The 26,443-nt window shown below is 45.2% G+C and overlaps 1 protein-coding gene across 9 annotated transcripts in view; it reads left to right on the forward strand.

Moving 5' to 3' along the window:
* myt1lb (myelin transcription factor 1-like, b) overlaps positions 1-26,443 on the forward strand; it is a 131,827-nt gene that overhangs the window by 27,388 nt on the left and 77,996 nt on the right. For all 9 annotated transcript variants that reach the window (XM_052086669.1, XM_052086668.1, XM_052086674.1 and 6 more), the window contains exons 2-4: positions 5,958-6,067; positions 13,781-13,826; positions 16,341-16,374. In XM_052086669.1, the coding sequence (XP_051942629.1) occupies positions 13,781-13,826; positions 16,341-16,374 (80 nt within the window). In that variant the 5' untranslated portion in view covers positions 5,958-6,067. The remainder of the gene's footprint in view (positions 1-5,957; positions 6,068-13,780; positions 13,827-16,340; positions 16,375-26,443) is intronic.

Here is a 26,443-nt window from a genome sequence, read left to right on the forward strand (position 1 = left end):
CTGATATACTAGTCTTATATACCAAGTATGCTATACCTTCTCTCTCTCTCTCTCTCTCTCTCTGTCTGAGAGAATATGTAGACTCATCAAGTAATTAAGGCCCAGGCTGTCCCCTGGAAATTAAAGGAATGGTCCTTTGCGCTCTCTCACTCTGTATCTCTCACTCAGTTTTTCCTCATATTGGTCTGATTGCTGTCTGGCTTCTGTGCTCACCTGGGTATTCCACCGTGTCTCCCCGGCAGCCGACAAACAGTGTCTTGTGCTGGTGATGACTCCACCGTCTGTAATTGCAGACAAGAATCACTCTATGCCATATCTACTCCCATTCTGACCCAAATGGGGAGGAAGCAAGACAAAGCGTCGGGATCTCACGCTCTTTATCCTGCATGTGTTTTAAAAGCCATGTTGCTACCAAGTGAGACACTTGGGTTTGGCCCGCTGCAGTACAGTTTGCGTTACAGAAGAATTCAGTTCAGTGTATCGTCATGTTTACGTGTCACGGCAATGCAGTCCGGCAGGTCAAGCAGCCCTTGTCAGTTGTGCCTCTCACTTCCTTTTAATAGAAGAGCAGGTCAGAAAGTGGCGTTTACCTTGATTCACGTTTCCATTTTGATAGGAGCAGGTGCAGGTCATGAAGAGGTGGTCCACTTCAGTACCTGACAGTTTCTTTCACCTCTTTGTCTCCGTGCAGACTGCGGCCCAAATGTATTGTGTGCAGCCACATTCTGTGGCAACAAAGAATCCCCCTCGCAGTTACTTTGAGATTGGTTCATTGAAAATGTGCTTTTAGATCTCTTTGTCAGTTCGTCGGAGGGCTGTCTTGGATTTAATATGGTAAAATCTAGACTTTGGAAAACAATAACTCTGCTATCCTCTCATTGAACCCGAGCTGGACTACACAACTTGAGCTCGTTATTATAAAAAATGTGTGGCCCGGAAAAGGAAAATCAAGAGACTGAAGGAACAGGAAACATTGTCATGACATCAAAAGAAACAAGTAAAACTTTGTCATTTAATCGTGAAAGTGGTCCAATATCGATGCTCTTCATCTCTAATGTCGTAACGCACTGCGTCGCTCAAATAGGTACCTAGAATAATCTGATTACTTAAATTCATTCATTCATTCATTCATCTTCCGAGCCGCTTGATCCTCACTAGGGTCGCGGGGGTGCTGGAGCCTATCCCAGCTGTCTTCGGGCAGTAGGCGGGGGACACCCTGAATCGGTTGCCAGCCAATCGCAGGGCACACAGAAACGAACAACCATTCGCACTCACACTCACACCTAGGGACAATTTAGAGTGTTCAATCAGCCTGCCACGCATGTTTTTGGAATGTGGGAGGAAACCGGAGCACCCGGAGAAAACCCACGCAGGCCCGGGGAGAACATGCAAACTCCACACAGGGAGGCCGGAGCTGGAATCGAACCCGGTACCTCTGCACTGTGAAGCCGACGTGCTAACCACTGGACTACCGGGCCGCCGATTACTTATATGTACAGGATATATATTTAAGTATGTTCTTCTAGGGGTGGCACGGTGGTCGACTGGTTCGCAAGTCAGCCTCACAGTGCAGAGGTACAGTGTTCGATCCCGGCTCCGGCGTTCCTGTGTGGAGTTTGCATGTTCTCTCTGTGCCTGCGTGGGTTTTCTCCGGGTGCTCCGGTTTCCTCCCACATTCCAAAAATATGCATGGCAGATTAACGGAACATTCTAAATTGTTCCTCGGTGTGATTGTGAGTGCACATGGTTGTTCATTTTATGTGTGCCCTGTGATTGGCCTGCAACCAGTTCAGGGTGTCCCCGGCCTACTGCCCAAAGACAGCCTCAAGCACGCCCGCAACCCTTGTGAGGATAAGCGGATTAGAAAACAGGTGGATGGGTGGATGTTCTTGTAGGTTCAGTATCAAATAATTAATGCATTAATAATATTTGTCCAAACACTGATTTGAAAAACATATATAGGATGCGGTACAGTAAAACGCATCCCAACTTACTCACTTGTGTGAACGCCCCTGCCAGCCTGCAGGATTCCAATTTGGATGTATCCTGCACCCAAACTACTGTTCACCACACTTATTGCAAAAAGGCATTGCTTTTTTTTCTAGGTTGTGTCATTTATTTACAAAGTACAAACCATAATGATGATATGAAAAGGTATACTGTGTAAGTTTTTTAGGTTTTAGCAAATCTCTGAGACATGCACTCAGAACTCACAGGTACTTGAAAGCCATGAAGGGCAAGTGCATCACATTTGATAATTTGGAGAGGCACCAAACTGTCTCACATATGACCAAGTATGAAGTCAAAGGAGGTCTGTAAACTTCAGAGAGAGGATTGCTTTGAAGCACAGATCCGGGGAAGAGTTCAGATCACGTTTTGCTGGTCACTTGTCACTTGTCTAAATGGAATGATCAGTGTTAGAGAACCTCATTTGGAGAGCTGAGCAAGAACCCAATGGTCATGTTGTTAGAGATTCCACTGGAATCAATTCCATCCAACCTGGTGCAGCTCGAGAGCAGCGGCAAAGAGGAATTGGCAAGAGTTGGGGATGATTTTGCAGATGCACTGTTTCCAGATTTATATATACTTAGATGAGCCCAATTATTGAAGATTTTGCTCAGAATAGGTGACATGTTCCCGCAAGCAGAAAGTTTACTTGAGGCTGATGGTTTTTGTTTTTTGATCTCTGATCCAGCACTATTTGTACAGTAGGAAACACTTTTCATTTTGATACTGTCCCTGTGTTGGGAATTCTGGGCAAACACTGCGAGAGGCGAGATCGCCCCAACATAGGCAAAACATGAACCATGGTAATTGACCTTTCCTCTATCCAGCTCTGCTTTTTCACTGCCTTAGGAGAACATGTTTCGGGTTTGAGTGGGACAAAAAAGTTGCATGTATGCGTTGTCTCTTACTTTAGTTGATGCTTGTTGCACAGTCTGGTTGACCTATTGACTGAAACAATACAATTGTGAAGACAAAAACATGAAGGTCTCCATAAAGAGAATCAGGAGAACCTACCCAAATGATGTCATTGGATTTGCACACGGTGACATTCTATAAACGCTGTCACACATTTTCCTCTGTCCTCGTTGATCTTTGTCTCAGACTGACATGCACAACACTCAGCAGATCTTTGATATTCAACACAGAGAGAGACGCGGGTCTGACCCTCGACTTGGCCAGAAATCCATCAAACATCCAAGTGCTCTGAAAATTGCCAGTTTCATGTGGAACATGATGACATTCAGGCGAAGGAATCATTTCAAAGTGTGTGTGTGTGTGTGTGTGTGTGTGCGTGTGTGCGTGTGTGCGTGTGTGTGAGTATTGCACAAAGAGAACACAGAGAGAGATTCCATCTCCTCTCTGCCTGTATACATATCTGCTAGAATGTAGGTCAGGCAGCTACAGTCTCGATCAGAGCTTGGGAGACGAGGTTGAGTTTTGTGTGTGCGTGTGTATGTGTGTGTGTGTGTGGATACACCTCACATGAATAAAGCATTACTGCGTGGCCCATTGTCCTCAAGTGTCGTATGTGTGTTTTATTTAAATAATGGGGATGCGTTCTGTGAGTTTATGTGTTGGGGATGTTTTAAACTCCTGTCATGTATAATATGTGTCAAAGGAAATGTAACGGCAGACATCACATCTCCCAGCACATAGCGCGCCAAGTCTACACTCACAAAGGGGTTTTCATTGTTGCGTTAGTGGAATGTTTGTGGATGACGGAGTGAGCAGCCAGTCTTTCCCCAGCTATTTGTGGTGTGTTTCCTGGCTTTGATAGATATAGGAGTCCAGTGAAGGGCAGACACGGAATGCTCCGTGAGAAGCCCCTACACGTTCACACTCTTGTACGATCATGCTTTTCTTTGCAACAAAAGGAAAGGCTGTGAATAGCGTTGTGCAATGCGTGTCTACAGGCGTCTGGGTTGGAAGAATTCTGTGCGTGTGGGGGTTGGGGGGGAGTTAATACGCGCGTGTGCGTGTTCTCTGTGGGTGTGTCCCCATTGCAGTTGGACGTCTATTATTTCCTCCGTGCATGTGACTGTCGCTGTCCTTGGTTCTGAAACTAGCACACAGTCGCCTCAACTCCATGACCAGAATACCTTCCACGAATTGCCTACAAGCTGCAGCAGGTTGGATTGAATGCATTTCCATTGTCTTTCTTTCAGTCACTCTTCTTTTGTTGAAAGCCCCCCCCCTCACGCTTTTTTTTTCTCACACATGCACACAAAAACACCAAGGGAATGTGGGATGTGTCCTGATTAAGAGTCAGAGAGCTGTGATTTGTCATCAGCCCCCACATGAAGACCTTCATCAGAGGACAGAGCCACCACTGATTATAATGACCGAGAGGCCAGGATGCCTGTGCCCTGTAAAAGAGGAGAGGAGTGTTCGAAACATGGATAAGCCACAGATGTAACACTTTGGACAAAAATATTATGACACATATCTGTAAGCCTAAAAAAAGTGTGAGGGAGAATAGATGGACCTTGTCTTCGTTTTGTACTCATAATAGATTAAAAGGTGCCTGGGTCCGATCCTCCAGAGCCCCAATCCAGCCTCATTTAGATCTCTGCCTCTCCTATCACACCTGATTCAAATGATCAGTGCTGGACTTGGACAGCCCTATTTTACAAGATTTGTGTTTGTGTGTGTGCATGTGAATTTTTTATTCATTCATTTATTCGTGAAATTGGAGGACATCTATATTAGACTTCTGGTGGAGACCTGGTTTATGATCTCTGCTGTATAGTTCATCCCAAACGAGTTCAGGTCAAGTATTTGACTGCTTCTTCTCCTAACTCACCCAACAATGCACTGGAAACATTTGAATACAGCTAGGCTGGAATGACAAAAAAGGGCCTTCCCCTAAGTGCTCCCACAAAGCTGGAAGCATAAATTGGTCCAATATTTTTGATTCATGAATAATGTGCTCTATTATGTATTGCAGGCAAACACACACAATAACAATGCTCTCTCTTCATGAACTTACCATCTTATTACATTATATTATCTCCTTATTACTGTTAACTCTTATTGAACAGTGGTTACAGTTGTTGGCTTGAGTCATTAAAATTCGCAAGGCAAAGGGATATGCCAAAAAGTCACAACAGCAAATGTTTCTCCATGCACTTTTTAATGATGACAAACAGCGATAAGGACCCTGCTGGTCCAAAGTAATGCCCACTTAAGCATCTAACTGCCATTGTTGTTGTTTTTTTTTTTAAATATAACACACAACAGAGACTATGCACAACCCCTGCTTGCCCACAGTTGTGTTTGTCCCAAAGGACCAATAATTGTTTTCTTTAGATCTGATATGAGATGAGCTGTGAATGGCAGAGTGTGGGTCTGTGTGTGGGTATGTGTGTGTGCGCGCACGCGCACAGTCTGCAGCTTCCCAAAATGTGTCTGTAATTTGTTTGTCTGCACAACATCTGCTTTCTCTCAATACATTCTTTCAATTAGCCGCATCTGAGGCAACAAGACAGACAGGGAGGCAGTTTTTGCGCGACTCCTCTATCGCTTTTCCTATCTCTCTCTTCATTTCCTGGTGTCACATTTGACCTTTTTTTGTCACACAGGCACTCTTTTCCTTCCCCCACCCCCACCCACCTTTCCTCTTCTGTAACTTTGCAAAGGATGTAGAGCCAAGCAGAGGAATCATGGAGGCAGGCACGGATCATTAGCTATATTTGTCCCTCACTTCCTGCGGAAGATGATAGATCTAGCTAATTACCCCATGTTGCTGAAGCCGATCGCACATGACAAGCGGTCGTCTCTCTGGTAGAAATCTGCATTGGCTCCGGCGTGCGCCGCATAGCTGATGCTATATGATTATTCATGAGCGGGAGTCAAAGGAGAGGAGGAAATATCAGATGCCTCTTGTGAATGTGGTTGTTGTTCAAATGATTTTAATGATGTATGTTCTCCTTCTTCTTCCTTCAATACAGAAAATGAGTCTGGAGGAGACGTGGTGAGCATTTCCTCTCCAAGTGAACGCCAGTAGGTTACAGTGGAAGCCGAGGTCTGGAAGAACTGTCTCTACGCCAAACCATTGCAGGTAGAGTAAAACCCCTTTGGTTGTCGAAATAAATTCCAATGTTGTACAAAATGCCAGCGAAAGTGGGGCACGTGCATACCCAAAATCAGGTGGGCATTCATGCCATTAACCCTTTCAGGGACAGCAATACCAACCGTGGACAGCTTGTTATCGGTTTACAGGGTGCACGAAAGGGTTAAAATCGGCAAAGGGCTGATTCACTGATTTCGCAATTATTCGGTGATGTACAGTAGTTAGCGGTGATTTGTCTTCCCCAATCTGTTCAGAAAATCATGAACATTAATGTTGTGTGATATTTCTGCTTGAAACTAACACAGTGAGGACAGTGATCCTTGGAAGAATAACCAACCTTCTTTCCACCACCATTTTGTTTTGAATTTAGAAAACATGTTAATACTAGGGTGGCCTGGTGGTCGAGTTGCTAGCGCGTCGACTTCACAGTGCAGAGGCACCGGGTTCGATCCCGGCCCTCCTGCGTGGAGTTTGAATGTTCTCCCTGTGCCTGCGTGGCTTTTCTTCGGGTAGTCCGGTTTCCTCCCACATTCCAAAAACATGCATGGCAGGCTGATTGAACACTCTAAATTGTCCCTAGCCGTGAGTGTGAACGCGGATGGTTGTTCCTCTCTGTGTGCCCTGCGATTGGCTGCAAACCGGTTCAGGGTGTCCCCTGCCCAACTGCCCGAAGACACCTGGGATAAACTCCAGCATGCACAGTTGTGAGGATAAAACAGATCGGAAAATGGATGGATCGATAATTAGTAGTAATTAAATAGATCACATAATTTGTTCCTTGGTCAAATGATCATCTTCAGTTTACCGTCGCTCGTCTGATAATTTTGCATAATTTTACAACAAAAAAAGTGAATGAAAGCTGAACAGCAAAATGTAAACATGGCAAATCTGTATTTGCACTTCTCGCTCACTTAAAGAAATGAATGCCTGTGTTTCACAAGTGAGAGGTTTTCCATTCCTTTTGTTCCAGTATTTTTCTTCTTTTACTGTTCTCGTTCATTTGATGTCGCTAATCCTCATACCTCGTTCCCACATCAAATAAGGTCAGTTTCGGAAAAGTCACTTTGTTAATCCTTAAAATTAGACTGAATGGACATCGCATTTTACATTGTTTTTGTGCGAGGTATCTTAAGATTTCACACCACACAACAGGAAGGGGGCGCTCCGCTTTTGAGGTTCCACATACATGATTTTCAAGCTCGGATTGCATCGTAAAGTGGCACGGAAACAGATGTTTCAAACATTTCCAGCAAATAGATTGTTGCGCTGGTGTTGTGATCAGAGTTCTTCCACATCAGTGTCACACAGCAGGTCATTTTTCCTCACCAGTTACAAACTCCACACACCAGATTTCTGTCTCCATCTTCCTTGGTCGTTCACTCACTCTGTCTCGTTGTCACTTAATGCCCACTCAGACGTGCAGATCTCCACAGCCTTTCACACTAATTCAGATGCACTTAGCATCGGGTTTGGCACAGGTTTGCTGTCACTAGATGATGCATGGCAGAGCTATTTGCAGAAAAATGTGATCATGCCGATGGAGGTCTGGTGGTTCTGTAGTGCTGCTCGGAACGGAATACCAATGTGAGAGCGTGAATCATTGTGTGCTTTTGTGCATGGGTGTGTCTGTGAGAGAACGGAATTGGTTGCCATGTATAAAACACATTCTCCTAAAACTTGAAGGTGAAACAAGGAGAAAGGGATTCGTGTGTGACATGTTTTGACAGATTTCTCCTCATCTGTCTCCGTTAACAAAATTCTAAGCGCATACGGCCCTGTCTTGGAGTCTGTGTTTCAGACCATGTTAAATTCATGGTAATATAATTCATTTTGTTCATCAAAAGCTCATTTCATTTGTATTATGTCCATTTTTCAACTCGTTAAAATTCTGTTTCTATTAACCAAAGTCCGAATAGTACACGTGTTGTTTGTAGAACCTTTAATATGTCACCTTCCTTTGAATTAGCTGAGCAAAACTCAACTTATTCAAGTATTCAACTCTTGATAATGAATAAATTATATATCATAAGTCTCAACTGTTAAAAAATTAAATTGAATGTGCCCGTGATTTCGTTTCACCCTCTTGGCTTTCAAGGCTAAAGCAAGGCTCTAACTTGAAGTGCGTTTAAAAAAAAAAAACAAAAAGTTTTATCACTGCCTTTTATTCAAAATGTAATTGGCACTCGAAAAGATGGAGTGTACTTCCTCGTCATCTTGAAAATGGTAGACCAACCTTCGTTTTCTTCAAGAATGCAGAGAGATTCAGAAAGAACATAACACATTATGGAAGGTTCTCCAGCATGTGCCAGGGAGGCAAGCATGCGTCTCGGGTCCAACATGAGGAGCCTTGAGAGAGGCAAAAGCTACTCTTGCCGACAAGATTGTTACGGCTGTTTTAACTACGTTAATATTATCCATCCATTCATTTTCTAATTCGCTTATCCTTGCAAGGGTTGCGGGTGTTCTGTAGCATATCCCAGCCGTCTTCGGGCAGTAGGTGGGAGACACCCATAACCGGTTGCCAGCAACTAGCAAGTCACACAAAGACGACAAAACAATCCACGCTCACACTAACAACTATGGACAATTTTTTCGTGCTCAGTCTGCCATGCATGTTTTTGGAATGTGGGAGGAAACCGTCGCAACCAGAGAAAAACCACTCAGACACGGGTGAGAACATGCAAACTCCACACAGGAAGGCCGGAGCTGAAATTGAACCCCGTACCTCTGCACTGTGAGGTCGACGCGCTAACCACTCGACCACTGGGCCACACTTCGTTAATATTAAGAAACATAATTCATGTGTTCATTGGTGGCGCAAGCCTAGTTTGCAACTGCGGCCTCAGAGATTTTTAAAAGCATCAAATTTCTTTATGTCCCCGTTTGTTACCCCTCCCCCCCACCCCCTCCACACACACACACAAACACGCACACACACAGACACCAAACCTAAATACATATTGTAGAAACCACACAAACTAATCAGAACCCATGTGGAGTGGCAAGTGTTTCGCAAAACCTTTTAACTTTGGGAGAGCTGTCAGGTCATCCATCCAGCCATGCATGTTCTACAACCTTTTCAGCGTCATGCAAGAGCTGGAGGCTGGCCCATCTGACTTTTGGTGAGAGGCTGGATACACTCTGACTTAGTGACCAGTCAATCACAGGACATATATACAGTATACGAATAATTTCCACGCCCATGGACAATTACCACTCTTTAACCCTTTCATGCACCCCGTAACCTGATAACATGATAACCTGTCCACTGTAGTAACCGCTGTCCCTGACAGGGTTAATTAACATGGTTGGTTTATGAGTGCCTGTGAGAGGAAGCCTGAGTACGAAAATAAATCCCAGGTAAACTCAGGGTGAAAATGCAAATTGTGATGATGACATGGTCACCACATGAGCCGCTGGGTCGCCCTGCTCTACTCCTATTATAATTCATTTATTTATTTTTGAGTGCTCGTCATGTTGCAGAAGATTTGCTTGAAAGCACACTATTTGTTGAACTACACTAAGATCCCAAGAGCAGGTGCTAAATTGTATTTTCACTCGAACACCCAGCGTGCTCTGTTGATGGGCACGTTGTGAGTGATTGACTAAGATTGCGATCTTTACAACTAACATCCCAAAATTGCGCTTGGCTAAATTGCACAATTACACACTCTAACAGATTTTATGTGCATTTGGCAACAGGTCTAGAAATGTAGCAGACCGTTGTATCTTATAAGTAGGTTTTTCACCTTTGGTCATGGTTCTCACCATGGAACATTTCGGAGAGCAACTCAAGGACAAAATTACATCGGAAGTGATTGAATTATTAACACTAACCATTTTACCTTGTAATGAAACATGCTGTTGACTAAAAATGACATTACAATGAGTGAGAATTCAGCTTGCAAACGTCACATGACCAAATGCAGAAAGCATGTGAGCCGTGATTGGACGTTGTCTGAGCCCCTAGAGACTCTGATGTCATTTTCAGTCGATTCCAAGTGGATAAATGGCTACTGCTTAGGGTGGATAAAAACTGCTATATTTTTCTACTTAATCCAGATTTCACCAATGCAGCATTAATTAGAATTGTGTGTTTAGGCTGGTGGGGGTGCATCAAACATATTGGACACTATTTTGATAGAATAGTGCCCATGTGTTCGCCATATAAACAGGCTTAGCTTCATTTTCTAATCGACCATTTTTAATGCTGTGCTGTGCCTCTCCGGGCGTTCCGGCAGACAGTGTTGCCTCGCCCCCGAGTCACCCTAAAAGTTGGTAACAAAAAGTAGACTGTGCTCACTGAAAACACTGGTGCAAACACCCTGTCATGACATATTCTACCTGTGCAAAGTTAAGGAAAATATCAAAAGAATGAAAACTCATCCATGCGCATAGTTTGCGCTAGACTTGTGTTTGGTATGCTATTGACTTGACTGAACTTCCCCTTGATAGTGTTTTGCTTTTTCAACTCGGTGTTGTCCGGATTTTTGGGGCATGGTTAAAACGGGGCCCAGGGACACACTTGGGCCCCTGGGAGGACTCAGATCTCCCCCACTCTATAAGTACCGAGCATCTTCTTCCTTCCCTTTGTGAAAATACCCTGGCCCATTTCTACCACCACAGTGTGTATCAGGCAATAACAACAACTTGAAAAAGTACATATTCCCTGCATTTTTATGTGTTATCTGGGCTACCGTTTCTCTGCCACATGTAAGCGCGGTGCACACATTGAAGCAGCAGATGGCTCAGCCACCTCATCAGAGTGCTCGCTGGCTGGGGGATTGGGGGATTGGGGCATCGCTGCGCTGTTGTGGCCACTTCACAGTGCACCACGGTCAGCTGCAATTCTGCCAATGGCCTCCTGAATTTCAACAGAGGCAAAGGAGGGGAAAATTGGACCGGCCCGCCCACCAGGGCTCAGAAGATGGCCCATGAGAGCGTGTGCATTGGTCGGAAAGGAGTGGGAGGGCATGGAGCAGGCACATTTTGATTGACAGCTGAAGGTCAGCTGCAAGACAGGCTCTATATTTAATGATTTTGGAGCCATTTTATATTTGATTTTGTTTTATTCATTGATATTTGGCAGACTTGTTCATAATACTCTTGAGGCATGTCAAATTTACAGGACATATTTTTATGGTCACATTACAGGAGCTTTAAGATAATAAGATAATAAGATAATAAGATAATAAGATATCCTTTATTCGTCCCACACTGGGGAAATTTACAGTCTCCAGCAGCAAGAATGTATGTAGAAAGAAGATAGAGAAAAAAACAACAAACATCTTTCAATTAAATGCAATATGAACACAAAATGGATAAATCGCCGTACTAGTTTACAATTTTCCTTCACATCATTTAATTATTATTATTATTATGATTGTTATTTTTTATTCATCAGCCTGACAACAGTCGGTAGGAACGAGTGTCGGTATCTCTTCTTCTTGCAGCGCGGGTGTAACAGTCTCTGGCTGAAGGAGCTACCAAGTGCTGTCAGGGCGGGCTGGAGGGGGTGGGAGGGACTGGCCATCATAGCTTTTAGCTTAGTTAGCATCCTTCTGTTGCCCACCTCCTCCAGAGTGTCAAGGGAGCAACCCAGGACAGAACTGGCCTTCCTGACCAGTCGCTCCAGTCTCTTTCTGTCCCGGGCTGAGATGCTGCCTGACCAGCAGACAATGCCATAATGGATGGCCGAGGCCACCACCGAGTTATAGAACGTCTTAAGAAGTGACCCCTGAACCCCATAAGACCTCAGTTTCCTGAGTAGGAAGAGTTAACAAATGTTTGTTAACAAATCAAGTATGCATGCCTTAGGATGAGCAAGCATCACTTCTATCGGTCAGCCAGCATCAGAAAATAACAATTCTGACAACTAAATGCAAGGTTACCAAAATGGTATAAAACCGTGAATAATAACAGTGAAACATTAAAAAAATGAATACTATTATGAATAACTAAACACATGCCATTGGTTGAAACCGGGAATTTCTAGTATTTAAACAGCACTACTTGAAAGGTGAAATATTAGTCAGTGGTGAAAAGATTTTGACTCATTGATTCTTATCCCATTTATATTGTGTATTTGGAAAGCCCTAAAATACTTTTAAAGTTTCTGGCAACACTGGTGATCTTGCATATGACCAATTTATTGTTTTGAAGTCTCTTTTAAAATTTGTTGTAAAATATCGAAACTTCTGCAAGGCCATAGAGCAGCAGTGCGCCTGCTCAGAGTGGAGCCAAGGTCATCATAATTTTCAAACATGTAGGCGGCAAAATATGGAATCATTTGCTGGCCGGGCAGTTGCTCATCATTGTCTGTCATATGACCACAGACATATTTATGTTCTCATCCTCCCTTACCAAGACTTAAGGTCATTCCATCCCAGCTTACTTGCTAATATTTACAATGTATCTGTGCCTTTCATCATTTTATTTTCCCTCTCTTGAAACATTTATAGACATTCATAAAGAAACACACCATTAAGACTGAAGGGCTCAACAGTGGCTTAAGTGTCATATCGATAAATCCTGTTTAATAAAAAGAGACATCCAAACAGGGTCATGAACCCCCGTCAATGTCTAAAACCAGCCTGCATGAATATTTAGGCACATCTAAAAAAATAGTTCAGAGGTCTCCAGACACCTGAACAAGCAAAGTGTTGTCGAGAAGGGAGAGAGTCGATGACACTGATGCAGATCTAGCTTAGCGCTAACAAGCGTGGAGGAGTGTTTGAAAGTGATCATATGCTGACCTGAGTGGATATATGTTTAAAAAAAATGAAGAATATGAGTACTAAATGTATTGATGAATTGACATTCGATTTAATGGACCCATGGTTGGGCACAGAGATTGTAATTGAATGAGTAATACCATTTATGGATTTACTGTAACAGTTACAGTAACAGTTTATGGATGCAACGGTCGCATGTACGAATTGATATAATGTAATGGATGAATGATTAAGTGTATAAATGGAATGGTTGGAATGGAAAATGCAAGAAGAAATCAGCTTGCCAGAGTCCGATGTCGCATCAGAGGCATCCAGCATGAAGCCGCGATCACAGTGTGAATTTTGACACCCGACACTCGCATCCCACGGCCCTTTGTGTCGAAAGCACTTCAGACATTGGCGCTGATGTCACCACGCATCTAATTATGCGAATGCGTGAAGCCGCATCCACACTATGCACACGCGTATGAGTTTTGTCTCAAAGGCGCAGAGGATAAATGCCTTCCATTACACCTCTGATGCACCAAATTCTGGGAGGGCACTGTGAAATGAGTTAATAACCATAAGTGATAGTGATACTGATATTGGAATTTGTCATAAAAAAAAAATCCCTAAGCCCAAGGAAAAGGCGAAGCACACAAGCAGATCTCATGTGGGGTAAATTGAGGTAAATTGAGGTCGCTCATGATATTCTATTTGTAGTAATGAACCACTAACTGGAATTCATTGTGTGGGTAACTGTGATGAAAGACAATACAGATTTGACAGCAAAATATTTTCCCCCACAAGTGCTGTCAGTGAGTCAGTCAGTCAGCCCTCCATTTCTCCACCAGCGTCAGATACAGGGCATGTTTGACAAGTGGACGATAGCACCGGGAACCCGAAAGAACGTGTATCTAAATTAAAGATAATTTAGTGGCGCTGTCTGCAGCCAGCGCTTAACAGCTTGTTTGTGCCTTCCCTGCAGATGGAGGTGGATGCAGACGATAAGCGCCACCGCACACGCTCCAAAGGTATTCGCGCCGATACACACAGCCATTCTGGGTGACCTTCACTTCCCCCAAAACACACTCGCGCGTATATATTGTACACACCAGTGCACATCTCACACACTGTCACACTTCATTTTCTCGTTTCAGCGCGCGTACCCTGTCCATGCCTCTTTCTAATCTGGCCCACACAAACTCACGTACATCTCTATTTCAAATAAAATAATGCACAGCACAATAAAATGAAGTGTGGAACACTATAAAGAGTAAAAACCAACTTGTGGCTGTACTCACATGATATAGTATTTCTAGTCATTACAACAACTGGATAAAATAACACGTTTTGGAAAACTGCAGCAAAACTTCAGTGTGAGAATATCCAGAATCTGTCGTGGTTCTCCAATCATAGCAACTCACAAACCGTACTGTGGTGGGAAAGCCATGCAGACAACAAAGGCATGCTAAAATGACAAGACTCATGTGGTTTAGAATTTTAAGTCTTTTGACTGGATAAACTATCAAACATTCTTGACCGAATAAGAAATGAAGGGCTGATCCTCATCCTGACACAAAATGGATCAATCACTTAAATGGTGGCAGTTGTGGGCACATCATGATCTCGGGTTTGATTAAGCCGTGAGTCGCCTTATCTTGCCAGTCTGGGGAGGTAAAACTATGAGAGAACATCTGCATGTCCAAAATAATGTCTCCTAATGATGCAATCGCCTTCAGTTAATTACAATAAATCGGTTCAGTGTCATGCGACACTGCTGCAAGGCCGATTGATGGCATGCCGATACAAAGACCGACATTTTTCGGACTTTTTGTAATGACGAGCGCAGAATTGTAAAAACGGGCATTTTGACAAACAGCAACTACAACCAATATTGGTGAGCATGGTGACAGCCATCATAAATGAACACGACATTTGTATAAAAGCAATTGAAGAGCCACTGTTTCAATATCAGCCTGTTGTGGTAAACACAAAATGTTACTCTTAGCTCTGTGTTTTTTCATTTCTATCTAAGCTCATTCGTACAGTTTGATATATGTTTCCATTTAAGTTGACAGGTGTTATTGTTATTTAGGTGCATCATGATTTTCATGCTAGTGCAAGCCTTGTTTCACCTCTTTGGGATATTGGTTCATGTCTCTCTGCCATTGTGGGTGTTTTGGTGTGCCGAGGGCTTTTCCTTTGAAATAAGCATGCTGCATCTGACATTTTGTTGGCACAGTCATTTAAGCTGTCCACCTGCTGGAACCATAACTCACTATTGGCACAAGGTGGATCACTTGTCTAGTGCCATTTTGGTAAGTCGGATCAGGCAGGTATGGTCGAGGCAGAGAGACTCTGAGCTGTTAATCGTCATCAAAAATAATACACTGAACATTCATTCGTTCATTCATTCATTCATCTTCCTAACCGCTTGATCCTCACTAGGGTCGCGGGGGGTGCTGGAGCCAATCCCAGCTGTCTCCGGGCAGAAGGCGGGGGACACCCTGAATCGGTTGCCAGCCAATCGCAGGGCACACAGAGACAAACAACCATCAACGCTCACACTCACACCTAGGGACAATTTAGAGTGTTCAATCAGCCTGCCATGCATATTTTTGGAATGTGGGAGGAAACCGGAGCACCCGGAGAAAACCCACGCAGGCCCGGGGACAACATGCAAACTCCACACAGGGAGGCCGGAGCTGGAATCGAACCCGGTACCTCTGCACTGTGAAGCCGACGTGCTAACCACTGGACTACCGGGCCGCCCTACACTGAACATTTTATTATTATTATTATCACCATCTTTATTATATATATAGAAGATCATCCCACTGGCCGTATCACATCTTGTGCGGGAAGTGTTGGGATGGAAGGCACTCTCCTAATGTCTACTGTACAGATCTGTGTTCTCCCTAGCCAACGTTACATGATCTACTCATGGAGTTCTGCTTACAGTTCCTTATAAGCATATTTTGTTGGGCTCAACCGGCCACAGGACTCAAGCAAATCACTTTCCTCTTCCACCATGTCAAAGACATGCAGCGCGCCCCTGGCACGTTGCATTCAAACAGCATGAGAGGACCCACCCTCGAGTGGCAGAGACCGTGTACACGCCCACAACAGCGCAAAATGCCCATTTCTCCTGTGCCCATTTGCAGGTGTCTGCAAGAATACTAAAACGAAGTCTACCCCACGTCCGTATCGAATCAGACTGCGCCTTGTTCAAGACTTTGACGTGATCTTGGAGACTCCAAATTTACATTTTTCATCACGATGATTCATTGAAAGACAGAAAAGCCCTCGCCTGTTTGTGCTGTATTATTTCAACCAGTGAAACACTCTAAGGATGTTTTTTGTTGTTGTTGTTGTTGTTGTTAATAGTTAATACAACACCTGTTCAATGACTCATTTCGTTGTTAAGTTACGCCGATGAAAAGTCCCATTCATATAACACACAGCACGTCTCTTTTTCTTCTTAGAGAAGAAGGAAACTGACATTTTCTTGCTTCTTAACTGATATTTCTCTTTTGCCCTCTCAGTGCCTGTGGATCCAGCATTAACGCAGCTTTTCAGGTCAGTGAAATTTAAAATAATATTTCTCTACTCCAAGCTGATACAGACACGCACACAGAAAGCAACCACAGAGTAAAACACCTGCTCTAACATCAAACATCTTGTGTTCGTGCTGAGTGGAAACACTAGAAGGCATTTAGTTCATTGTTCATCATCAATTGTTTTAGCAGCAAGCAATTTACATTAAAATCCGTTTTGAGTAGTTCTGCCAGTGAAAATCATTCCTACTACGTCTTGTACCTTGGCCCTTGGGCATCTTAAACATCACAGACCAAATCGAACTATGCTACTATTCTTAAAACTGTCCCATTAATACAATTCCACCATCTGAAATATTTAGGAAGAGAGCTTCTCCACTTTTAATGTTATAAAGTCAACAACTTTAGTTATGCTATTCTGTGTCATGCACTTGATAATATTAAAAGTGATCCAATTATGAGTTCCTTATCCATGCAGCGCAACTTTTTATGAAACCCACATTCTTAAAGAACTCCTTGTGTGAGTTGGGTGGATGAAAGCTTCAATGTTTTCACTTTATCTGGAATTTCAAGGTTTTCTTTGTCCATGTCAGTTACTTTAACATTTTTAAAACTGACAAGGGGATAGTGTCTGCCATCTGCCTTCGCTATGGTCACTTATGGTATGGGCTACTTATGGTCAATATTAACAGCCTGGTCCTTCACGATTTCTGCGCAGGCGTCCATGCAAAGGCATCTATTTACTTGTTTGGGTTTGTTTGGTTTTTTTTTACTGGTCTGTCATTTGTTATTTGAACACGGCCGGGCCAATCGTCCGTCAGTCCGTTATGCTTTCAAACTGAACCAAAACTGTCATCGTCAGTCTGTTACTCCTCAGTCTGTCATCATTATTAGAATCGCACTTTCGTCACCGCTAAATTACAGTTCGTCACCACTATTTTAGGACCGTCAGTAAATTTCACCAGTTCGCCAGTCCGACATTGTCAGTCTGTCACTCCGTTATCGTTATTGAAAGCCCTTTGGCATTTCTGTTGCTGCTAAATACTGTATGTCCATGATCTATAAAGGTGCAGCCAGACCAAACGCAAGCTTTCTCCTTCTTATTTTCTTTTTCTGTAAAAGACTTGACAGGCTATGTTATCTAATATAGGTCAAAGCTGAGGATTTCTGATGACGCATTTCCATTGGTCCATGTCGTCCATTCAAAGCACCTCGGGTGTGTATTCAGACAAATGCACTTGGGGCGGGTTTCCATCAAGTCTGTCAATGAAGGACTGAGGAGGTTGGTCTCGTACTGACCCGGTTAGTCACGGTGTAGGACATAAACGCGCTTCTGGCTGCGCTTTGCCCATCAGTTTTTTTTTTTTTTAATTTTCCATTCGCATTTTTAGTTTAACAAGAAACTGGACATTTAACATGTCAATTTATATTTACGAGTACTCCGTGAGCCGTCACCTTACCGTGGTGGAGGGGTTTGTGTGTCCCAATGATCCTAGGAGCTAAGTTGTCTGGGGCTTTATGCCCCTGGCAGGGTCACCCATGGCAAACAGGTCCTAGGTGAGGGACCAGACAAAGCATGGCTCACAAAGCCCCTTAATGACAGATAAAATCGATGGTATCCAGTTTCCCTTGCCCGGACGCGGGTCACCGGGGCCCCCCTCTGGAGCCAGGCCTGGAGGTGGGGCTCGTTGGCGAGCGCCTGGTGGCCGGGCCTACACCCATGGGGCCCGGCCGGGCTCAGCCCGAAGAGGCAACGTGGGTCCCCCTTCTCATGGTCTCACCACCCGTGGGAGGGGTCAAAGGGGTCGGGTGCAATGCGAGCTGGGCGGCAGCCAAAGGCGGGGACCCTGGCGGTCCGATCCTCGGCTGCAGAAGCTAGCTCTTGGGACATGGAATGTCACCTCTCTGGCGGGGAAGGAGCCCGAACTGGTCTGTGAGGCAGAGAAGTTCCGACTGGATATAGTCGGACTTGCCTCCACACACAGCCTAGGTTCTGGTACCAGTCCTCTCGAGAGGGGTTGGACTCTCTTTCACTCTGGAGTTGCTCACGGTGAGAGGCGCAGAGCAGGTGTGGGCATACTTATTGCCCCCCGGCTCAGTGCCTGTACATTGGGGTTCACACCGGTGGACGAGAGGGTTGCATCCATCCGCCTGCGGGTGGGGGGACGGGTCCTGACTGTTGTTTGTGCATATGCACCAAACAGCAGCTCAGCATACCCACCCTTTTTGGAGTCCTTGGAGGGTGTGCTGGAGAGTACTCCTGCTGGGGACTCCCTTGTTCTACTGGGGGACTTCAATGCTCACGTGGGCAATGACAGTGAGACCTGGAGGGGCGTGATTGGGAGGAACGGCCCCCCCGATCAGAACTCGAGTGGTGTTTTGTTATTGGACTTCTGTGCTCGTCACGGACTGTCCATAACGAACACCTTGTTCAAGCATAAGGGTGTCCACGTGTGCACTTGGCACCAGGACACCCTAGGCCGTAGTTCGATGATCGACCTTGTGGTCGTGTCATCGGATTTGCGGCCGCATGTTCTGGACACTCGGGTGAAGAGAGGGGCGGAGCTGTCAACTGATCATCACCTGGTGGTGAGTAGGCTCCGATGGTGGGGGAAGATGCCGGTCCGTCCTGGCAGACCCAAACGTATTGTGAGGGTTTGTTGGGAGCGTCTGGCGGAATCCCCTGTCAGAAGGAGTTTCAACTCCCACCTCCGACAGAGCTTTTCCCATGTTCCGGGGGAGACGGGGGACATTGAGTCCGAGTGGACCATGTTCCGTGCCTCTATTGTTGAGGCGGCCAATCTGAGTTGTGGCCGTAAGGTGGTTGGTGCCTGTCGTGGCGGCAACCCTCGTACTCACTGGTGGACACCAGCAGTAAGGGATGCCGTCAAGCTGAAGAAGGAGTCCTATCGAGCCTTTATGGCCTGTGGGACCCCAGAGGCAGCTGACGGGTACCGACTGGCCAAGCGGAACGCAGCTTCGGTGGTCGCCGAGGCAAAAACCCGAGCATGGGAAGAGTTCGGTGAGGCCATGGAAGCCGACTTCCGGACGGCTTCGAGGAAATTCTGGTCCACCATCCGACGTCTCAGGAAGGGGAAGCAGTGCACCACGAACACTGTGTACAGTGGGGATGGGACGCTGCTGACTTCGACTCGGGACGTTGTGAACCGGTGGGCAGAGTACTTCGAAGACCTCCTCAACTCCACCAACATGCCTTCCTTGGAGGAAGCAGAGCCTGGGGACTCTGAGGTGGGCTCTCCTATCTCTGTGGTTGAAGTCACCGATGTGGTTAAAAAGCTCCTCGGTGGCAAGGCCCCAGGGGTGGATGAGATCCGCCCGGAGTTCCTCAAGGTTCTGGATGTTGTGGGGCTGTCCTGGTTGACACGCCTCTGCAACATCGCGTGGTCAACGGGGAGAGTGCCTCTGGATTGGCAGACCGGGGTGGTAGTCCCTCTTTTTAAAAAGGGGGACCGGAGGGTGTGTTCCAACTACAGAGGGATCACACTCCTCAGCCTCCCTGGTAAGGTCTATTCAGGGGTGCTGGAGAGGAGGGTCCGTCAGGAAGTCGAGCCTCAGATTGAGGAGGAGCAGTGTGGTTTTCGTCCCGGCCGTGGAACAGTGGACCAGCTCTACACCCTTAGCAGGGTTCTCGAGGGTATGTGGGAATTCGCCCAACCAGTCTACATGTGTTTTGTGGACTTGGAGAAGGCGTTTGACCGTGTCCCTCGGGGAGTTCTGTGGGGGGTGCTTCGTGGGTATGGAGTACCGAACCCCCTGATACGGGCTGTTCGGTCACTATACCACCGATGTCAGAGTTTGGTCCGCATTGCCGGCAGTAAGTCGGAATCGTTTCCAGTGAGGGTAGGACTCCGCCAAGGCTGCCCTTTGTCACCGATTCTGTTCATAACCTTCATGGACAGAATCTCTAGGCGCAGCCGAAGCGTTGAGGGGGTCCGTTTTGGTGGCCTCAGTATTGCATCCCTGCTTTTTGCAGATGATGTGGTGCTGTTGGCTCCTTCAAACAGGGCTCTCCAACTCTCACTGGAGCGTTTCGCAGCCGAGTGTGAAGCGGTTGGGATGAAAATCAGCACCTCCAAATCTGAAACCATGGTCCTCAGTCGGAAAAGGGTGGAGTGCCCCCTCCAGGTCGGGGGGGAGATCTTGCCCCAAGTGGAGGAGTTTAAGTATCTTGGGGTCTTGTTCACGAGTGAGGGCAGGAGGGAGCGAGAGATCGACAGGCGGATCGGTGCAGCGTCTGCTGTGATGCGGACGTTGTATCGGTCTGTCGTGGTGAAGAAGGAGCTGAGCCAAAGGGCGAAGCTCTCAATTTACCGGTCGATCTACGTTCCAACCCTCATCTATGGTCACGAGCTATGGGTCGTGACCGAAAGAACGAGATCCCGGATACAAGCGGCCGAAATGAGTTTTCTCCGCAGGGTGTCCGGGGTCTCCCTTAGAGATAAGGTGAGAAGCTCGGTCATCTGGGAGGGGCTCGGAGTCGAGCCGCTTCTCCTCCACATCGAGAGGAGCCAGATGAGGTGGCTTGGGCATCTGATTCGGATGCCTCCTGAACGCCTCCCTGGTGAGGTGTTCCGGGCATGTCCCACCGGGAGGAGACCCCGAGGAAGACCCAGGACACGCTGGAGAGACTATGTCACCCAGCTGGCCTGGGAACGCCTCGGGATCCCCCGGGGAGAGCTGGAAGAAGTAGCTAGGGAGAGGGAAGTCTGGGCTTCCCTGCTAAAGCTGTTGCCCCCGCGACCCGGCCCCGGATAAGCGGTAGAAGATGGATGGATGGATGGAGTACTCTATATTGTTTTTGATCATAAATCGAGCCTGACGATTTCCTCAATACTTTCCATTTCAATGTACCTACCACTTCAAGTGCTTCACAGAGCCCTTGTCACAGTTTATTCGCTCATGTTCCACAAAGTGCTGCACATTCTCTTGGGAGAATGAGGCATGCAGCCCAAAGGATGTGTATAGTTCATTAATGACCGTCACTCAGCCTACAAAGCCACGCAAGTCTCAGTTTCCGCAGTCATGTTAGTCCGAGAGGGCATAATTAATGTATGTAGTAATGTAGTATGTCTTATTTTAACATACTGTGTGTGTGTGTGTCTATATATTCACATCATGATATAATTTCCCTGTGTTAATTACACAGTACAAAAAATAATTTGCTACAGAGTACCATAGTTACTATTTCAGTGTCCTCTACTTGTCTTTGGGATATGTTTGCACCCCACCAATATGTGAAATTCTCATTTGTCCTTGGCTATGTTTTCGGAGGCTGCAGCAAAGATAAGGGTTTCCGCCTATTGATATCAATAAATAATATTGCACCTGCAAGATTACTACTTTGTTGCCTTTAGCTGATATCCGTAGATAGTATAGGTGTACCCTCCCTCCTCTCTCCCCAATCATTCTTCCCCTATACGCTCCATCCATCCCTTCCCTATTTTAAGGCAGTCGCTCCTCCCTGATGTATCCCTTCCTCACGCTCCTGCTGCCTGCAGATAGTAATTAATCAGGGGATCGATGTGAGACCTATCTCCACGCTGAGCTGTCTATAATGTCAATAATGTGGCTCAATGGCCCCTCGCTCCAGAGAGCTGATCGTTCCCAGGATGAATAAGTTTGACTTTCGAGAGAACTTCCTAGGTTGGCTCACAGAGACTGTTGCTCTTAGACTGGAGAGATAGTGTTCAGATTTTGCAAAAAATAAAAGTAAAAAATAGAACATGACAGGGGGTGAGTGAATTCAATAGGCAAGGCAATATTTTGGTCATAGAACTGCATCTCAATGTGAAGTTGTTTAGACTGCACGTGTATGGTGGCAGTTGACAACAGGCAGCAGAGACTGGATGTGAAAGCATCTCTTCCATTCACAGCTCCAAGTACATGGTTAAGTCTCTTTTATGAAATTATATATATATATATATATATATATATATATATATATATATATATATATCCATCCATCCATCCATCCATTTTCTGGACCGCTTGATCCTCACTAGGGTCGCGGGGGCTGCTGGAGCCTATCCCAGCCGTCTTCGGGCAGTAGGCGGGGGACACCCTGGATCAGTTGCCAGCCAATCGCAGGGCACACAGAGACGAACAACCATCCACGCTCACATTCACACCTAGGGACAATTTAGAGCGTCCAATCAGCCTACCATGCATGTTTTTGGAATGTGGGAGGAAACCGGAGCACCCGGAGAAAACCCACGCAGGCCCGGGGAGAAAATGCAAACTCCACACAGGGAGGCCGGAGCTGGAATCGAACCCGGTACCTCTGCACTGTGAAGCCGACGTGCTAACCACTGGACTACCGGGCCGCCCTTATATATATATATATATATATTGAACATAGACACCATCTGAATAAACCCAATCATGACTTTCACACGGGGGGTGCACAGAGAGGGAGAGGGGCTCGCTCCCGTTTCCCCTCCACTGCTGGTCATTTGCATATTTACAGTCTATCATGCTAATCACGTTTATTTGGGGGATATAAGGAGTGTGCATGAGCTCACTCGAGAAGGACAGCATTTGTCCCAGCCTCTATTAGATGCACTGGGCAGATATTTCCACACGACACTGCCACCCAATACACACACACACACACACACACACACACACACACACACGCAAACCCCTCTTTGAAAAGAAATGGTTTCTCCTTTGCTAATCCAATTTCAAAAGACAAAAAGAGGTATCTTATGTAACTCGGCCAGCTTTTGCTAATTATAGTGTTAATGCACTGAGAAGAATTCCCCTGATTTGGAACAGAGACCAAGATTTCCGAAGATATTTTTGTTTTGTTAGATGTGCGCTGTTTGAACGTGTAGAGCTCTCAGAGTATCACTTTCATACAAAGCACAGGATCTATCATCAATGTCTACTTTGAAACTATATTTTGACTGGCACAATGGTAAAACAAACAAACAAACAAACAAAACTACACTGCGTACAACAAAGAGCCAAAACCGACCACTTGTGTTTGTTTTGTGTTCGGATTTAATGTTCAGATTCACCAACGTTATTAATTCGATGCCAGCAGCACATTCCAAAAAAAACCTGAAACAGGAATAACATAAGGCTGGGAAAGGAGGAATGTTAAAAAAAATAAAATAAAAAAACACCTGGTTGGAACATTTCACAGGTGAACCCAGTTAATTGGAAACAAGTGAGCGTCATGATTAGGTATGAAAAGGATATCCCCGAAAGGCTGCGTTGTTCACAAGCAAGGATGGGATGAGGTATTTTTTTTTGTACAACTGCATGAGCAAATAGTCCAACAGTTTAAGAATAACTTTTCTCATCCTACACTTGTGAAAAATTTGTGGATTCATCATCTGCGGGCCACAATTTTTTTTTTTTCCCTCTCCTTACCCAGCGTTTTTCCTTTCTGAATTCTGATTGTAATTTCCCCATTGCGGTACAAATAAAGGATATCTTCATATTAACAAAGGATTCCGAGAAATCTGGACAAATCTCTGCATGTCACGGTAAGCGGCAAGGCCACAAACCAACAATGAATGCTTGTGACATTTGCTCTCTCAGGTGGCACTGCATTGAAAACCGGCATTGTGTGTTGCTACATTTAAAATGTGTGTTAAAACTCAACGGTGTAAAGTGAAAGCCATACATTAGAAACAGCCAGAAACATTTCAGGCTTCGATGGGCCTGAGCTTATCAGGGATGGACGAAAGTGGAAAAGTGTGTTGTGGTGTGATGAGTCCAAATTTCAAATTGTATTTGGAAATCATTGGGTCAAAGAGGAAGAGGGCCATTATGCTCAGGGAAAATTCAAAAGCCAGCATCTGGAATGGAATAGGAGATAATGTTAACACGCGTGGCATGGGCAAGTTGCACTTTTGTGAGGCCACCATTAATGCGCCAAGCCACATTCTGCATAATACAACAACGTGGCTTTGTAGTAAAAGACTTTGAGAACTAGATTGGCCTGCCAGCAGTTCACACCCGTCACCCATTGAAAATATCTGCCACATTATGAAGCACGAAATACGACGAGAGACCCCGGACTGCGGAACACTTGAGGTGTGTGGTTCCCAAACTCTTATTGAGTGTTAAAACGAAACATGATTTTGCACAGTTGTAGACGTTCCCCTATCCCCAATTTATCAAATTCAAAACGACGGAATATTTGGAAAAGAAAAACATTTAAGAATTTGAACAGGAAATATTTTCTTTGTAATGTATTCAATTGAAGGTTAAAAAGGTTTTTCAAATTGTATTCTGTTTTTATTCATGCATTACACAACATCGCAACCTCATTGAAATTGGGGGTTGAATGTGGTAAGAGCAGTACAGTATTATTTATTGTAGAGTGTGCAGTGGTCTTTATACAAGACGTCTTTGCCAGTCCCGGTGTGTGCTACGTAACAGCAGCTCAGCTACGCCCTCATTTTTTACCCTGTCAGATTTGCGCTTTCACACAAAAGACATACAGTTGTCCTCGGTCGCAAACCGAGCGGGTAAGGAAGTCATGTAGACCTCAGCCGAGCTTTAATTGCTGATGTCAGGGCTGAAACACGGGCGAACAGGAAATAATCAAGTTAATGAAACATTTTAATTATTCAACATAATTGTGGAATGTGATGAAGGTGTCAGCGAAACCCTAGTCTGCAAGGTGTCCGCTCCAACACTCGCACAGAGACGTGCACGCATGCGCACACACAGAGTATTCCAAATACTCTCTCTCTCTCATTCTCCTTTGTTTCACCATTGAACACCTGCTGTCCCTCATCTGTATTACGCACACAACAGGAGAGCGATCAGTCTGAGTTATAATTACTTGTACTCGTCCGCTCCGGGTCGCTGCCCAATGCCACCCACCTCTGCCTGCATGCCCACTGCCCCGAGCTCCTGTAGCCATTACATGTCACTGCAGGACTTGCTGGCATATTGATCAAAGGAGGAGCAGCAGAAACATGAGTGAAGGTTTTTCTGTGCATTCTTCCTTCCTTCCTTCCTTCCTTCCTTCCTTCCTTCCTTCCTTCCTTCCTTCCTTCCTTCCTTCCTTCCTTCCTTCCTTCCTTCCTTCCTTCCTTCCTTCCTTCCTTCCTTCCTTCCTTCCTTCCTCTTCCACAGTACCCCTCACATCTTCGCCGGTTGTCTCCGGTACTGCTAATTCCCTCTTCAGATGGCACAGTTCTCATTTGCATACTTATCAATGTGTGTTTGGACCAGCCGACAGAAGCTGTAAGAAGGTGGGGGTCGTTAATATGTTAATTAGCCTCCTCCATTTTCTCCTGCTCAATTTTAGATGTGGGTGCACCAACCCATATCCTCCACCGGCTTGCTCGCTTTCCTTTATGCACAACAGAGAATCCACAAAAGGTGAAAATGCTTTTTGGCATCGCAATCGTTTGTGCTCCCCATTGTAAGTTTTTTTGTTTGTTTGTTTTGTTTTGTTTTTTGGGTCAATCGGTCAAATGCAGTCTGACCAGCTTTATGACAAAATGTTAATTCCAAACCAACATCTGGGATTTTGATGATGCATATTTAATAATAGGTAGCCATTCCACATCATTTCCATGTATTGTCCAAGACAAGGATGAAATGATGCATGCTTTATACAGTACGTTGTCAATGTGATTTCCAATTTGGCAACTTTGGTTGCAAACAACCATGCCATTGGAGGGAAAAGGACACCTTGTTATTTCTGACTTCTCTGCTCATTGAAGAAAGGATAGCAGGTAATTCATGGCGCTTACGTGTTCTAACAGGGCTCGGTTGGCATTGCGTTGCAGATTAGTGCATATAACCGATCGATTGAGCGGGCTCCGTTCGGCAAGCAGCTGTTGCTGACATTAATTGGGTCCGGCCAGGGATGTTAGATGTTAGCAAATGTTGGTGTAGGATAAGTATATTTTATAAGTAATATTTTTTAAGGTTGAAACTATGACTACTCTTTTCTGATTTATAATAATATTTTTTTTGTTTGTTTGTTTTCTCTATGCTGCCAATACACGCTAGTCTTGGAAGTATAATATCTCATTTCGGGGGAGACTTCGGATTCTGATGGGGATATCGTTACTTGTCCTATGTGGGGTCTC

This window comes from Hippocampus zosterae, chromosome 14, assembly GCF_025434085.1.
Source record: "Hippocampus zosterae strain Florida chromosome 14, ASM2543408v3, whole genome shotgun sequence".
Classification (NCBI taxonomy): domain Eukaryota; kingdom Metazoa; phylum Chordata; class Actinopteri; order Syngnathiformes; family Syngnathidae; genus Hippocampus; species Hippocampus zosterae.